The 17,004-nt window shown below is 44.7% G+C and overlaps 1 protein-coding gene across 1 annotated transcript in view; it reads right to left on the minus strand.

Moving 5' to 3' along the window:
• Positions 1 to 17,004, minus strand: part of Cd4 (CD4 molecule) — a 31,209-nt gene that overhangs the window by 5,723 nt on the left and 8,482 nt on the right. The window contains exons 2-5 of the mRNA XM_051173237.1: positions 15,534 to 15,647; positions 15,254 to 15,418; positions 1,607 to 1,765; positions 1,104 to 1,340 (exon numbers count right to left, since the gene is read on the minus strand). Coding sequence (XP_051029194.1) covers positions 1,104 to 1,340; positions 1,607 to 1,765; positions 15,254 to 15,418; positions 15,534 to 15,582 — 610 coding nt within the window. The 5' untranslated portion in view covers positions 15,583 to 15,647. The remainder of the gene's footprint in view (positions 1 to 1,103; positions 1,341 to 1,606; positions 1,766 to 15,253; positions 15,419 to 15,533; positions 15,648 to 17,004) is intronic.

Raw genomic sequence — 17,004 nt, forward strand, 5'->3', positions numbered from 1 at the left:
CAAGGCCACACCTCCTAATCCTTCTCAAACAGAGCCACTCCCTGGTGACTAAGCATTCACATACATGAGCCTATGAGGGCCATTCTTATCTTAACTGTCACACCTACTACCATCATAACTAAACCAGCATAATCCCTAATGACATTTTAATTGTTTGTCCTTATTTCCACAGACAAGTGTAGCTCCCTCTCCTCATCAAGGAAATGTCTTTTTGTAACAAATGGAGGCTGTTAATTGTAGAGGTGTGGAACCCGCTCCCACCTGACACATCTACAACACAACTCCTGCACCTTTGGTTCAGAAATCACTTCAGAAGAGGGATGGGAAGATTGGAGGGACCAGAGGACCCGAGAGTTGGCTGTGAGATGTGTCTTCTACAAATGTCGGAAACTACACCCATAAAATCTCACCAACATGGCTCCCTCAACATGACCTGAACTGGGGTAACACCGTGCTAATGTGGAAGGGGGAACTCATGAGGCCTCAGCCTTCAACAAAACAAAAACAAAAACAAAATCTACAGGCAACTTAGGAATGTTGAGAGCAGAGAAGTAATTTTCCCCAGGGAAAAGCACACCAATTATACAATACCAAATGGTCGGCTCTGAAAAAATGTACATACAAGCAACATTATACAGTCATATAGACTGAACAGGTTCTGTGTGTGCGTGTGCATGTGCACATATGTGTAAAACAAAGAAAAAAGACACCATGAATTGGAAAGAAAGTGGGGGTGAGTACATGGGAGGGTTTGGGAAGAGGATGGGAAAGGGACGATGTAAATACTAAGAAGGACTGCATGGTTGTGGCAGGTTTGGGATTTAAATCAGTATTACACAGGATCTGTGTTTGGGGTTCCCTGTCTTCCTGTGGGGCATAGCTCAGGATATAGAGATGCAATGCCTGGTTTGCTGAAGTCAGTATTCCTCAGGAAATGAACTTGTCAACTTAGTAGAAGTGGAATCAAAGACAAGGACAATAGGGGCCTTTGCCACTTCCCTCCCCTGGCCCCTGGAACTTCCCACACCTTCCTTCTTGTATACTCCCTAGGTTGCTGTAATGGTGAGAGCCAAGCCAGGCCTGGGAGTTCCTGGGCTTCTTACCCAGCACTGAGATGTTTATGCTGACTATTTCTTTTTTCTGGTTCTGGGTTACGGTGCAGGTCCAGATGCCACTGTCCTGAATCCTTACGTTGGGCACATGGAAGACTTTGGAACCCTTGACAACTCCATTCCCTGGGCCTTTGCATTGCATCGAGGGGTTAGTAACCTTAGAGCTGATATCCAAGCTCAGGGTCAGACTCTGTCCCTGCAGCAGGCGGGTACCCGGACTGGCAGTCACTGTGGAGGAATCAGACAACCGGCATCACTCACGCCATCCCCGAGGACAAAGGAAGAAGGAAGAGTGTCTCTCCATGTCCCCACCAGCAATGCCTCCCCTCCTAACTCCCAGCTCTCCCAATCTCAGCACAAGTCAGGGTCCCTTTCTCCTCTTCCTTCCTCCTTGTCCCCAATGGTCTGTGAAAGGTCATCAGCTCAGGTCCCTGTTTTGGTACAAGAATAAAAGGGAGGAGGGGCGGTGTCTGTCCCAGAGCTACCCCACTCACCCTTGAACACCCACAAGTCCACCTCCATCTTCCTGTTCTCCACCTCACAGATGTAAGTGTCTGAGTCTTCCACCTTAAGTCTATTGATGACGAGAGGGAACGATCCTTTGTCCCATGCAGCACTTTTCGAGTCAAAACGGCCAAACCGATCAGGCTGAGCTGTAAATAGAAGCCATACCAAGGAAGTTGAGAGCTCTGGTACCCCAGCATCCCTGCCAAGAACAGTGCCCACGACTCTGCTGGTTTGAGTTGCAGAGTTCTCACTTCACCCTTCAAGGACCCCAGACTGATATCGTATCCCACTAGCTCAAAAAAATATGATAAAACAACGTGCTCATTTGGAGAGCGCCTGCTCTTGCACTTCACATGCACGGTCTCCAGTCATCTTCACACTGACTCCAGGAAACACACACCGTTCGTGCAGATATGGACGCCGTCACTCAGAGCTGGGACAACTTCTCAAACTCACACATCTTAGTGACTTGTCATGTCATCCAGAATTATTAATGTACATTCAGAAATAAATGCCTCTCTCAAAGGATGGCTGCTCAGCCATAGTTCAGTCTTGTGTGCTGGTGTATACCTGTAATCCCAACCAGGCCTCAGTAGACTAAGGAAGGAAGATTGAGAATTCAATGCCAAGGCCAGGCAATGGTTTCGCACACCTTTAGTCCCAGCACTCGGGAGGCAGAGGCAGGTGGATCTCTGTGAGTTTGAGACCAGCATGGTCTACAGAGCAGCCTCCAAATCCACAGAGAAACCCTGTCTCGAAAACCCAAAAGAGATAAAGAGAGAGAGAATTCAATGCCAGTGTAGGCTACACTGTGAGACCCTGTCTAAAAAAATAATTACCTGACGATGCTTCAGTTAGTAAAACCTTCAACTTTGATGACCTTAGTTCAATCCCCAGGACCTATGTGGGGAGAGAACAAACCCCCACAAGTTGCCTCCTGAGCACAACCTACCTGCCCTACCAATGATAAAATACTTTAGGGGAGGGTGTTGAGACAGAGTTTTCTCTGTGTAGTCCTGGCTGTCCTGGAACTGGCTTTTATAGACCAGGCTGGCCTTAAACTCAGAGATCCATCTGCCTCTCCATCACCAGCACCCCCCACTCCCACCCCCCGCCCCACCCCCCCAACCCCCATGCCACCATGCACAGCTCTTTTCTACCTTTAAAATTTCAACGCCTCTAAGAGGTGGAGCTTTAAGTACAGGCCTGGCATGTACACTCTGCAATGTTGTCTCTGGAAGGTTCTTTCAGCATGGATGCAGGGTCTATTGTTTTCCTCCCTTCTCCCTCTCTCCTCCCTCGCTTGCTTCTTTCACACTGGGGATGAATCCCAAGGACTCACACCTACTAAGCAGACACTGGTGAGCTACACTGCATCTGTGCCTGCTCTGTCAGTCTATCTTAGTGTCTTTTCCTGTTGCTATGAGGAAACACCCTGACGGACATCTTAAGACAGAAAGGGTTCCTTTGGTTCACGGTTCAAGGGTACGGTCCATCGTGTCGCGAGAATCCAGGCAATGGGAATTTGAAACAGGGGTCCACAAGCAGGAGGCAGAGGAGGATGAGCTAACGCTTCTGCTCAGCCGGTTTTTTCCTTTTTTTTTTTTTTTTTTTTTAATTCCAGCACCCAGCCCATGAAGTGGCACCGCCCACAGTGGGCAGGTCCTCTCACCAGAACCTTATCAAGGCAAGTCCTCACAGGCATGCGCAGAGGCTAACCGGGCTCTCACACTCTCCCTCTGTCTCCTGGGTAGAGCCATCCCATAAAACTGAATATGCTTCTCACAGTACCCAAATTCTCTGTGTAGCTTCCAGGATGCAGGAGCAGTTCGTTGATTCCTTTCTTCTCGCTGCTGAGCACACTTCCTGAAGGAGTAGCTTACTCAGTTCTCTCTCTCTCTCTCTCTCTCTCTCTCTCTCTCTCTGTGTGTGTGTGTGTGTGTGTGTGTGTGTGTGTGCGTGTTTATATGTGATCGCATGTGAGTAGTTCAGAGGGCACCTTGAGGAACTGGCTCTCCCCTTCCACTGTGTGGGGCCCAGGGGTCATCCAATCCCAACTCTCAGGCTTGGTGGCAAGTGCCCTGACCTACTGAACCCTCTCACCAGCCCCTTTCACCTTTCCTGATTCTCTCCTTTATACCTAGGTTCCATTTCCTATTCTTTGTCTTAGACTATTGTTTGCTGTTACCCTAAATTCTTTCTGTTCTCCCCCCCCCCCGCCAGTTTCTACATCCATTCTGAATTCCACTAAATATCGCTATTATCGATGCAGATGAACTTCCAAGTCTGACCTCTCTCCTCTAGGCTCATATTTCTAGTAGCCCAAGGAATATGTAGCTTTATTTGAATAACCTCCTACCACTCCATATTCAACTCTTCAAAACAATATGTATCGCCCTTCTCCTAAAGTACGGCTCCCTTCCTGTCTTCCTTGATTCTGGTGAAGAAAGTCTGCCCATGATGCCCTGTAATTTGAAAAGGCAATTCAGAAGAGTGTAGAGTAACTAAGAGAATGGGCGAATCTGAGACAAATGCATCTAGGAGAGTGATATTCAACCAAGTCTTAAAAGCCCGGCTGGGGGTGTGGCTCAGTGGTAGAGTACTTGACCAGGACACAGGGTCCTGGCTTCAGTCTCCACCCCAGCACCAAGAAAGTGTGGTGTGGTGGGGCAGGGCGCTGAGGTGGCTTAAGATTGCTTGTCACCTGATAATGCAAACCAAAACAGACATAAAGGTGTAAGTAGAGAATTGAGTCTAAAGGTTATTCTCACACACACTCATACACACACAAATATACACACACTCACACACACATACACACACACATACATACACTCACTCACACACACATACATACCCTCACACACACACTCACACACACACTGACACACACATTCACATACACTCACACACACATACACACACATTCACATACACACACTCACACATACACTCACACACATACATACACACATACATACACACAAACTCACACACATACACACATTCACACACATACACACATTCTCACACACACATATACACACATACATACACACACACAGTAATAATAAATAAATAAATAAATAAATAAATAAATAAATAAGTAAATTTGAGACAGGGTTTTTCTGAGTAGCCTAGACTGTCCTGGAACTCACTCTGTAGACCAGGTTGGCCTTGGACTCACAGAGATCCACCTGCCCTTGCCACCCAAGTGCTGGGACTAAAGACATGCACCACCACCACCTGGCTTCCACTTTATTTCCTTAAGACAAGGCTTCTCCCTTTGAGCTAGTCTGATGGTCAGCGAGCCCTGCATAGCAGTGGATGCAGCAGTGACCCTGTTCCAGCTTTTCACATGGGTGGTGGAGTTTCCAACTCACATCCTCATGCTGCAAGTGCTCTCATGCACTAGCCATCTCCCCAGCCACAAGAAAGAAAAAGTTTAAATGCAGAAAAATGAATGCATGCGGGGGGGGGGGGGTCCAGGAAGAGGAGATGGCGTAAGGAAGTATCGCAAGGCAAGCTGTAAAAGATGGCTGAGTGTGGAAGCTCCCAGCTGCGGAGCTGTGGGAGATGGCTGGGTGTGGAGGCTCTCAGATGCAGAGCTGTGGGCAGCCGTGCAAAGAAGGCAGTGTCCAGTGGAGGCTGCTAGCCTCGGTCCTAGGCGGGGGATGACACTTGCCAATCATTGCTTTGGAAGTCAGTACCACAGTAGCAGAAAGAAAAATCCAAGAAGAAACACAAGGCCCAGAATGCTCCCAATGGTGCCTGTGACAGATGAGTGGGCTCCAGGAGGAGGAAGCTGACAAATAGTCAAAGGAAGATGTGACCACAGCTGGACACTGGTGAGGAGTGAGAGGGTGAAGCAGAAAAAGAGTTTGACTTGCTTCACAAGTCAAAGTAATGAGAGGGTGACCCTGGCATTGTTAAAGGTTAAGGGCCTGTGGGGCCAGGTGGCTCAATGGGTAAAGAGTCTGATTTGAGTGCTAGGTAGCGGTGGTGCAGGCCTTTAAACTCAGCACTTGGGAGGCAGTGGCAGGCAGATCTTTGTGAGTTCGAGGCCAGCCTGGTCTACAAAGCAAGTTCTAAGACAGCCAGGGCTACACAGAGAAAGCCTGTCTTCAAAAACAAAAACACAAACAAACAAAAGAATCTCCTGCACAACAAGAGGACCTGAGTTCAAACCCCCTGTAGCTACACAAAGCCGACTGTGGAAGTGTCAGCCCATATGTCCAGCATTAGAGGTGGCGCAGACTGGATCCTGAGCCTGCTACCTGAAACAGTGAACATTAGGTTCAGTGAGGAACCTGGTCTCAAAGATTAAAATGGACAGCAATAGAGGAAGACACACAATGTCAACCTCTGGTCTCCACTCAGATACATAGGGTGAGCACACCTGCGTGCGCGCGCACACACGCACACACACACACACACACACAGAGACACACACACCAGGAAGTTAAAAAGGAAACTGTTGCTACAGGAATCAGATCACAGAAACAGAACAAAAACATTAACACAAAAGACTAGGAATTTTTAGAACGTTTTAATCTCACAGGTGAGGGGATAAATGCAAATTAAAACAATGCCATATTTTTAAACTACCAAATTAGAAGGAGAAAAAAAAAAGAAAAAAAGCAGCCAGCCAAGAAGTTGGCTCAGTGGGGGAAGTGATTACCATGAACTCATGAAGACCTGAGTTCGAATTCCCATGTCTATAAATCCCAGGACTCCTACACCAAGATAGGAAGCAGAGACAGCAAAATGTGTGGGAGCCCACAGGCCAGCAAGCCTGGCATTCACTGACAACCTTAGACCCTGCCTCAAATAAGGGGGGAGGTGAGGACCAACACATGAGGTTGTCCTCTGACCTCCACGTGTTGGTTGTGGTCTGTATGCTCCTGTGCCCACAAACAAATGCACACACAGATTCAAATAAAATGTTCAATGCTGGCCATGATGGTGTGGGCTGAAGACACGATAATGTTGGCTAGCGTTAGTGTGAACAGTCACCTAGAACGTGCTAAGTGCTCACTGGTCTCTTAAGTTAGTGTCCTTGGACCTAGGAATGCAACTCGGTTGACAGAGCGCTTGCCTAGTGTGCACAAAATCTTGACTTTGACCCTAGCACCAGTAAAAGTGGGCATGCCTGCAAATTGGGGACAAAAGAGAATCAGGACTTCCAGATCACCTCTGCTACACAGTGGGTTTGAGGCCAGCCAGCCCAGGCTATAACCTGCTTCAAAAAGGAAGTAAACAGGGCTGGGGATGTAGGATGTAGTGGAGCTCTTTCATAGCATGCTGAACAAGGACCTAAGTTTGATCCTTAGCACCACAAATGGCCACACAGACTAGGCAGTGTGTTGTACATGTCTGTAATTCCAATACTCAGGAGGTATAAGAAGCTGGGTGTTGGTGGCTCATGCCTTTAACCCCAGCACTCAGGAGGCAGAGGCAGGTGGATCCTGTGAGTTCAAGGCCAGCCTGGTCAACAGAGTGAGTTCCAGGACAGGCTCCAAAGTAATACAGAGAAATCCTGTCTCAAGAAAAAAAAAAAGTATAAGAAATTCAAGGTCATACTCAGCTACACAGCTGAATTTGAGACCAGCCTCAGCTACAGGAGACACTGTGTATAAATAAGTAAATAAAATTTATCAGCCTTTAGTTTATAAAACATTATCTTAGAGATAATAATTTTAGCTGGGTGTGGCTTCAATCACTCAGGAGGCAGAGGCAGGCAGATATTTGTGAGTTCAAGCTAGCCTGGTCTATGTAGCAAGTTCCAGAACAACCAGGATTACAAAGGGAAACCCTTTCTCAAAAACAACAACAACAAAAAAAATTTTCAGGACTCAGCAGGTAAAAGTGCTTGCCACACAAACCTCAGTACCAGAGTTCAATCCCTGAAACCTACAGGAGGAGAAGAGAACAGGCTTCCAAAAGTTATCCTCTGACCTCAACGCATGCGCAGTGACTCTCACAATGTCCATATACACAAAAACTCATACACATGCACACTGATAATGACGACGATGATAACAAATGAACACCTAAAAAATAATGCTTTTTAAATGCAAACCAAAATGTAGGTACATAAATCATAGTTAGCCGGGAGTGGTGGTGCAGCCCTGGAATCCCAGCATCTGGAAGGCTATGTAGAAGCATCACAAGTTCAAGGCCAGCCTAGGCTACATTGGGACGTTGGGAGTTAGAGGATAGTAGGGCCATATAGTAAGACCTTATCTTGAGATAAAAATCATAATATAATGTTATTAAATATCATGCTATGTCAGGTAAAACAGTAGTAGCATCAGGAATGGTAGCTCATGCCCATATTTCCAGTGTTTAAGAGCCTGAGGCAGGTGCATTACTGTAGGTTCAAAGGCAGCTTTGGGCTACCAAATAAGACCTTGTCTCAAAAAGCAAAAAATGATAATTAATGGGAAATGTCATTCTGTAAATATGTTTCTCTTATTGGTTAATGAATAAAGCACTTTTGGCCAATAGGAAAGCAAGATATGCGGGACTAGGAGACAAGGAGGATTCGGGAAGGGAGGAGGAGATTCAAAATGTAGGACCAACAAAGCAAAACTGCAGACCCTCTCTCCAGCAAGATAAGACCACGTGGAAATATATAGATTGATAAAAATGGGTTAATATTTAAGACAGAGCTAGCCAATAAGAAACGCTAGTAACAGGCCAACAGTTTTATATCTAATACAACGTCTCTGAGTGATACTTGGGACTGATGTGGCAGTGGGACCAGGCTGGCCGGAAAACTGCTCATAGCAGATAATAGTTAATATCCTAGTTCTATTGCTGTGAAGAGGCACCATGACCACAGCTACTCTTTTGTTTTGTTTTGGTTTTGGTTTTTCAAGACAGGGTTTCTCTGTATTGTTTTGGAGCCTGTCCTGGCACTCACTCTGTAGACCAGGCTGGCCTTGAACTCACAGAGACACGACTGCCTCTGCCTCCCAAGTGCTGGAATTAGAGGCATGTGCTACCACCATCCAGCCAGATCATAGCAACTCTCATAAAAGGAAACATTTAATTAGGGCTTTGCTTACAGTTTCAGAGACTTAGTCTGTTATCACCGTGGCAGGGAGCATGGAGTCCAGCATGGCAGCGTGCAGTAAGCCATAGTGTTGGAGAAGTAGTTCAGAGTTCTACATCCGGATCCACAGTCAGCAAGGAAAGAAAGAAACTGGGCCTGGCTAGCAAGGACTTCTGAAACTTCAAAGCCCACTCTTAGTATCACACTTCTTCCAACAAGACCACACCTCCTGACTCTTCTAACCATCTCAAATCCACTACTTGGTGACTAATCACTCAAACATGTAAGCCTATGGAGACCATTCTCACGCAAACCACAATGGCTATGTATTAGAGGACATTATTTGATTACTAGGGTTGTCACTAAAATGATACTTGTATATAACATTGCATAAAATAGGTAAATATGAATGTATGCTCATAAAATACATATTTTGTTTCCTTGCTTTTGGCTTTTTTGAGACAGGGTTTCTTTGTGGAGCCCTATCCTGGTACTCAGCCTGTAGACCAGGCTGGCCTCAAGCTTAGGAGATCTGCCTGCCTCTGCCTCTGCCTCTGCCTCTGCCTCTGCCTCTGCCTCTGCCTCTGCCTCTGCCTCTGCCTCTGCATCCCAAGTGCCAGGGTTAAAGGCATGTGTCACCACTGCCCAACCATAACACGTATATTAAAAGCTGCTTTAAGATAGTCCTTATTTTTTCAGACTAGTCATTTAAACCACAAAAATTTCTCAGACAACACTTCCACTTTTCTGTCCAAGGTTCTAGTTCTCTCAACAGTTTGGTATAGAGTTTGTGTGCCTTTTTCTTCACTCAAGCAGACATGTTTACATACAATCAATCTTCAATTTAAAATGGGGGAGGCTGGAGCGACGACTCAACAGTTAAAAACACAAACTGATTTTGCAGAGGGTTTGAATTGAACCCATGTCAAGTGGCTTCAACAGTCTGTGACTCCAGCTCCAGGTTATCTGATGCCCTCTCCTGGCATCTTCCAGCAACTGCACTCAGACAGATTCATACATAGTTCAAAGCAATCTTTCCAGTGGAAATTATATTACAAACATATCAATCTATTTTCACTTAGTAGAATATCCTTGACAAAGTCCTTTATGAATAAAAATGTTTCCATCTTTTATTTTGAGTTTATGAAAGCCAATCTTAATCTAGTTTGAGATATAGATTCACATGCAATTGCAAGAAATAAGCATGAAATCCTGTGTTCTCTTTCCCAGTTTATCTCAATAGTCATGTATTACAAAACTGTGGTACACCAGGCAGGGATGGCACATGCCTTTAATCCCAGCACTCAGGAAGCAGAGGCAGGCAGATCTCAGTGAGTTCAAGGCCAGCCTGGCCTACAGAGGTAGTTCCAGAACAGTCAGGGCTACACAGAGAAACTCTGTCTTAAAAAACAAAAAGAAAAAAAAAATAAATGAATAAAAGGAAGAAAGCTAAAAACCCTTTTTTTCTTGTGGGCTCTCATCCCTTTCTCTTGTTATTCCTATAATCTGAAATTTCAAGAATGTTATCCACTGTTCTTTCCTCCCTTTTTGTAAATACTGTGGATTGAACCTAAGGCTTCACTCTACCACTGAGCTACAGCCTGCTCTTGACCTCTCTATTAATAAAAGTTTGAAGGCTGGAAATGAAACTCAATGGTAGGGCACTTGCCCTACATGGGAAACCCTAGATTCAAAGTCTAACACAGCCCCAAATAAGCAAATATATAAATAGAAATAATGGTCAGGTGTGGTGGGACATAGCTTTAATCTCAACACTCAGTAGGCAGAGGCAGGGATGATTTCTGTGAGATCAAGTTCAGACTAGTCTACATGGTGAGTTCCAGGCCAGCTTGGGCCACATAGTGAGACTTTGTCCTAAATAGATAATAATAATGATGATGATGATGATAATGTACTTGAACAACTATGTGGTTTAGACCATTATATCTATAGACTGTTATAATGTATACAGTATACAGACTGTTACAAAGTATGTACACATTTTACAATGTGTATAGATTGTTATAATGTGTATAGATTGTTATGATGTATATAGACTTTTAAAAATGTGTGTACACTGTTACAATGTGTGTAGATTGTTATAATGTATGCAGACTCTTACAATGCATATAGACTATTGTAATGTGTGAAAACCATTTATACCTAATGTCATTGCTAATTTATTAGAGCTGTGCCTGTTACTGTTTTTTGTTTGTTTGTTTGATTTGTTTCGTGATATGGTGTACTGTAGCCCAGGCTGACCCCAGACTCCCTATGCAGCTAAGAATGATCTTGGACTTCTGATCCTTTTGCTCCATATCTCAAGTCCTGGTGTTAAGCCTCTCAGGCCCAGCTTATGGGATGCCAGGGGTCTGTGCCAGGGTTTCCAGTGTGCCAGGAAGGCACTCTTCCAACCAAGCTACATTCATCAGCCCCATGTTTCAGAATTCTTTTTCTTGCCTTCCTAGAGTTTGATTGAATATTTAAAAAAATCAGTGTGTGTGTGTGTGTGTGTGTGTGTGTGTGTGTGTGTGTGTAAGGAGGGGAGGAAAATCAAGGAAGGAAGGAAGGGAGGAGGCAAGGGAGAAAGGCAGTTTGGATATTTAGAGATTTGAGTTCTGTATTGTAAGTACTTTGTTATTGGTTTCTTTAAGAGTTTGTATTGTTCTGGGTGTGCTGCTCACGCCTTTAATCCCAGCACTTGGGAAGCAGAGGCAGGCTCAGCTCTGAGAGTTTGTGGCCAGCCTGATCTTCATAGCAAGTTTCAGGACAGTCAGAGCTACATAGAGAGAACCTGCCTCAAAAAACCAAAACAAAACAATACAAAAAAAGATTTGTAGCTTGTATTAAACTTTTCATTTTGACTGACTTCTTTTGGATGATATTTGTTCAGGGAAGGTGAGGTACCTCCATATTACTGCAGGTGGAAGCAGGAATCCAAATTCCTCCCATCATCTGTTGACCCAGAGGAGCATGCCCCTCATTACCACTGGGCTGAGCAGAAACGCCAGCCTGCGCTCTGGTCTCTGTCCATACTGCAGTGTGGTGGTCTCATTGATGCTGGGTGATGATGGAAATTCCAACTGTCCACCAGGCCCTCGTCTGACATCACTCCTGCAGGAACTGATGTTCCCAACCGAGTACCCAGACTCTTCTAACACTCTCCAATAGTGCCGAAGCCTATGGCAGGCTGGCATGGATGAACAGGGAGCTCTCAACTTCACCTTCTAGGGCACCAGCCCAGTAGAGGTGTTTGAGCACTCCATTCCACTCTCAAAAGGAGGAAGTGTGCCTCCTTGCTCAGTGTTGGCTTGCATTAGGGAACAGGGCAGGATTCCCTGTGATGTTTGGCTGAAGTGCAATAATTATCTAAGAGCCTTTTGCCTTCCTCAATTTTCCCTTCTCTAGTCGTTAGTGAGTGAAGGCTGCCTTTCACTGCGTTCCATTTCTTGTCTGTGTCCACTCCATAAACTGACGGCCTTGGGCTCCAGGTCTACAAAGAAGTGAGGCATGTGATGTTGGAAACTGGATTCTTACTACACAGTGACAAAAGACTTGGCTAAACTGTGCTAATTTTCTACTGTTTTGTATGGGTAGAATTTGCAAATAATGAAATGGAATATTTAGCTGAAGAAATTTCTAAGCAAAAAAGACCCAGTCTTATAGATTTGGAAAATTGTGGTGCACGCTTTTAATCCTAGCACCCGGGAGGCAGGGACAGGGGGATCTCTGTGAGTTCAAGGCCAGTCTGATCTACAGAGTGAATTCCAGGACAGGCTCTAAAGCTACAGAGAAACCCTGTCTCAGAAAACAAAACAAACAAACAACAACAAAAAAAGACTTGGAAAATGATTATTCCACTCATATTCTAAACATGAGGAAATGTGTTCTAGTCAGCAAGTGTTCATGGGATTATATGGGCAGAAACACTGCTGTCTTGAACTAACTGGTAGGAATGAAATAAGGGAAGGCTGTGGACTCATTGATTTGAAGGGCAGGCAGCAGAGCTACTTAGGGATAAACATGGGCTGTTTTCAAGAGGAGGAAACATCGCTACCAGTGAGTGGCTTGGGGTTCCTCAGAGCCATTATCTGTTTCAACAGGCCATCTGGCCTCTGCCATGGGGACAAGACTCCACCCAGCAGAGTCCTGGCTGCAAATCTAACCCAGAAGCAGATTATGCTGACCTTTAAGATCTAATGAGCCCAAGGATGATGGTGCAGGCCTCTCCCAGCACATGACTGTCTGGAGGCAAAGGCATGCAGATCAGTTAGTTTGAGGCCAGTCTGGTCCACATAGTGACTTCCAGGACAGCCAGAAACACAGAGAAACCTGTCTCAAAAATCAAAGGAAAAAAGAAAAGCTCTGATGGATCTTACCTGCCAAGGTCTGGACTTCCTCAATTTCTTCTTTGGGGATAAAGAGGCTAGCCTTTATCTGTCCATCATTCTATTTTAGAAGCACTTAACTTGTCTAGTTTCATGGGCTCATAGCTAAAGAGAACGTTTGTCTCTGAATGAATTCAAACCCACTGAATGAGGTAACACTCATGTCGAACTTGAAAGGCATCTGATGAGGAACGGGGAGGGGGGTTGTTAGTCTTTAGGAATGAGATAAAATTTGTGTGGGGGATGTATTTTCATTTGTTTTCTTTTGAGACAGGGACTCACTATGTAGCCCTGGCTGTCCTATAGCTTGCTATGTAGGCTAGGCTGGCCTCAAACTCAGAGATCTACCAAATGCTAGGATTAAAAGTATGTACCACCATGCCTATAGAAATAAGACTTTTTGAAAGCCAGATTGGTAGGCTATGACTGTAATTCTAGTAGTAGGATTATTGGGAGTTTGGGACCAGTCTGGATTACTGAGTAAGTCTGTCTCTGAGCAAGTACCCTCACACATACATACAAAATAAAATAAGATATTTGGGGTTTGAGAAATGGCTCAGCAGGTAAGACCATTGAACTCTCTATCTGAGGCTTGTGACTATTTGAACTCCGGTTCCAATGAACCTGACATCCTTTTCCACCCTCCTCAGGCAGATGCTGTATCCCTTTAATTCCAGCACTCGGGAGGCATAGACAGGTGGACCTCTGTAAGTTCAAGGCTAGCCTGGCATGCAGAGGGGCAACACAGAGAAACCCTGTTTCAACTCCCCCTCCAACCCCCGCCCAAGAAAAAATTTGCTCAAAAACACAAAATTATTCCCTGAAAAGAGCCTAAATGTCCAACAGTATGGAATTAGTCAAGCAAATCATAGTAAAGTTGAATAAGGAATTAAGGTGATGGAAAAGAAATGAGCTAGAAATACATATCTCCTTGGGTAATTACAGGTATTTTAAATGTTTTTTTATTACATTTACTATTTTATTCAGAGAGTGTATGATAGTGCTTACCCACACATGCCACAGAGCACATGTGGGGGTCAGAAGACATGCCATGGACCAGGTGGGTCATGAAATGAAAGTCAGGTTATCAGATGTGGTAGCAGCACCTTTAACCTGCTGAGCTATCTCGGCAGCCCAAGCACACACATTAATACATAGAGGACTATAGAGCCATCTTTAAAATGCCTGTCTAGATAGCAAGCAGAATCTGATTGCCTAGAATACAGCTTCCTAGAGCACCCTCCCTTCCTCCACCTCAAGCTGCCTATTTAGAGGCTATTTCCCAAACCAGCCATTCAGAGACATCACACATACTTTAGCCAAATCTACTGTAGAATGTGTTCAGTTTTTTGTTATTGGTGGATTTTTTTTATTTGTTTGTTTGTTTGTTTTATTATTTTCAAGACAGGGTTTCCCTACGTAGTCCTAGCTGTCCTGGAACTTACTAAGAGTGTGTTCACTTTTAAGATTGATTAAATAAATTGTTATTTGTTTTTGAAACAGTCTTGGTGTATGACCCCAGAACTTACCATCTTCTTGCCTTAGCCTCCTAATGCTAGGATCACAGGACATGAATTTATTTATTCATTGGTGGCTTTGTTTTTTTTGTTTTGAGAGTGTTTTTTGGTTTGGTTTTTATGAGACAGGGTTTCTCTGTGTAGCTCTGGCTGTCCTCAAGCTAGCTTTATAGACCAGGCTAGCCTTCAACTCACTGAAATCTGTCTGCCTCCACCTCCTGAGTGCTGCAATTAAAGGTGTACACCACCACTACTTGGCTTTGGTTTTGTTTTTTCTTTTGTTGTTTTTGCTGGGGAATCAATCCTAGGCCCTTAGATGTTCTAGGCAAGCACTCTATATCACTAGCTGTTGCTTTTAATGAGAGTAAACAAAGTATCATATCCTCTTCATGGTCTGTAGTAATAGTACTCTTGAAATCATATACTTTATATGGTGATCTTTCCAATGCCCATTAAAGCCATGAATATTAACAGAAAACAATAAAAAGATTCTACCAGAAGCCATTTGTCATCACCTGCTGGAAAAAGGAAATCCCAGAAATAGAGGGCCACTGAGATTTTGTCAACCCTAGCCACCATGAAATATTGGACTTCCTAGGAACAGTTTTCCCACAGCAAGTTCATTCAGCTCACTGTTTTCCTCCCTGGGTGGGGGCCAAGGGATCCTACCTCTAGTCACAAAGTTATTCTGATTTCCCAGAATCATCGTCTGGTCCGAGAGCTTCCAGATGAAAAACATGTTCTTCCTCTGGGAACCTTCGCATGGCAGCTCTATCGAAGCCCCTTCTCTGCTCAGAAACTCACTCTTCCCTTGAGTGACAGCTGGGAGTTGTGCTGGACAGAAAAGGTCAGTGTTACTGCTGGCTCCCTCTGGGCCCCGCCTTTCGAGTTCTCCCATCCACCCACCTCCTGCACCATCTGCTGCTGGTCCTCAAGTCTGAGAACTTACCCAGCTGCAACACTAGGAGCAAATGCCTAACAGAGATTCCTTGGTACATTGTGGCCTTGCTGAAGTTGACCAGCTTGAGTCACTGAGGATCTGAATCTGCAAAAATGGCAGGGGCTGGAGAAGGTAGAAATCATTAGCCTTAAGACATTTCTTGGGCCTGGAGCAAACAAGAGCTCTCTCTTCCTCAGGATGTTTATAACCTACCCCAAGAACCTTATTGACACACATTAAGCAGGTACCCTTCAGTACTGTACCACAAAAGCCTGTGCTAAATTAAGCCTGTGCAATTTTCACATTCTAAACAATAGCAGCATATTACATTCCCACAGGAAAAAAGTATATTCATGGCTGTCAAACACAAACTACAGTTTCGGGCACTCCCATGAAGAGTTCTAATCTCCTATGCTGGCACAGAGACACACATGTGTAGTCTTAGGGGACTGAGGCAAGAGGACCATGAGTTCAAAGTCAGCCAGGACTACATAGTAAGACCACATCTTAAAAGTAAAACTACTGATCAGGTGGTGGTGGTATATACCTTTAATCCCAGCACTCAGGAGACAGAGGCAAGTGGATCTCTGTGAGTTCGAGGCCATCCTGGACTACAGAGCCAGTCCAGGACAGCCAAGGCTGTCCCAAAAAAACAAACAAACAAACAAAGTAAAACTAAAGGGGCTGGAGAGTTGGTTTAGCAGTTGAGGTCACATGTTGCTCCTATGGAGGACCCAGGTTCAATTCCTATCACCCACATGGTGGTTCCATCTGTAACTCAAGTCCCAGGGGATGCAATGGCTTCTTCTGATCCCAGCAGGCTCCAGGCACCCAGGTGGCACACACATACATGCAGGCAAACACCCATACACATAAAATATATTTTTAATAAAAGAGAGAGAGGGAGAGAGAATTCAAGACCACCTCAGCTACATAGCAAATTAAAGCCTAACCTACGTGTATGAGACCCTATCTCAAAGGTGGGAAACCCACTAGTCTTTAAACAAAAGTAATTATAGCCAGGTGATGGTGCACACCTTTAATCCCAACACTCAGGAAGCAGAGAGACAGACTGTGAGTTCAAGGCCAGCCTGATCTACAGAGTGAGTACCAGGTCAGACTCCAGAGAAGTTACACAGAGAAACCTTGTCTCAAAAGAAAAAAAAAAGTAATTATTTCTGTTCTGATCTCTTTGTTAAGAAATACCTCCTTTTGAACTGGTCAGTGGATAAGATGTTTACCATGCAAATGTGAGGTCTGGAGTTTGGACTCCCAGACCTCTCTTAAAACCAGGAAGGCATCTGTAAGCCCAGCACTGGGGATCCCTGGAGTAAGCTGCCCCCACACATGCTAACTCCAACACATACAAATCTAGTCTTGAGAGACAACATTATGAATGGGTTTTGTTGCTTTGATAATTATTTGGAGCTTTGGACAAGTAGCTCATAAAAGAAGATATTGGATTCTGATAGAGAAACAT

Source organism: Phodopus roborovskii, unplaced genomic scaffold, assembly GCF_943737965.1.
Source record: "Phodopus roborovskii unplaced genomic scaffold, PHOROB, whole genome shotgun sequence".
Taxonomy (NCBI): domain Eukaryota; kingdom Metazoa; phylum Chordata; class Mammalia; order Rodentia; family Cricetidae; genus Phodopus; species Phodopus roborovskii.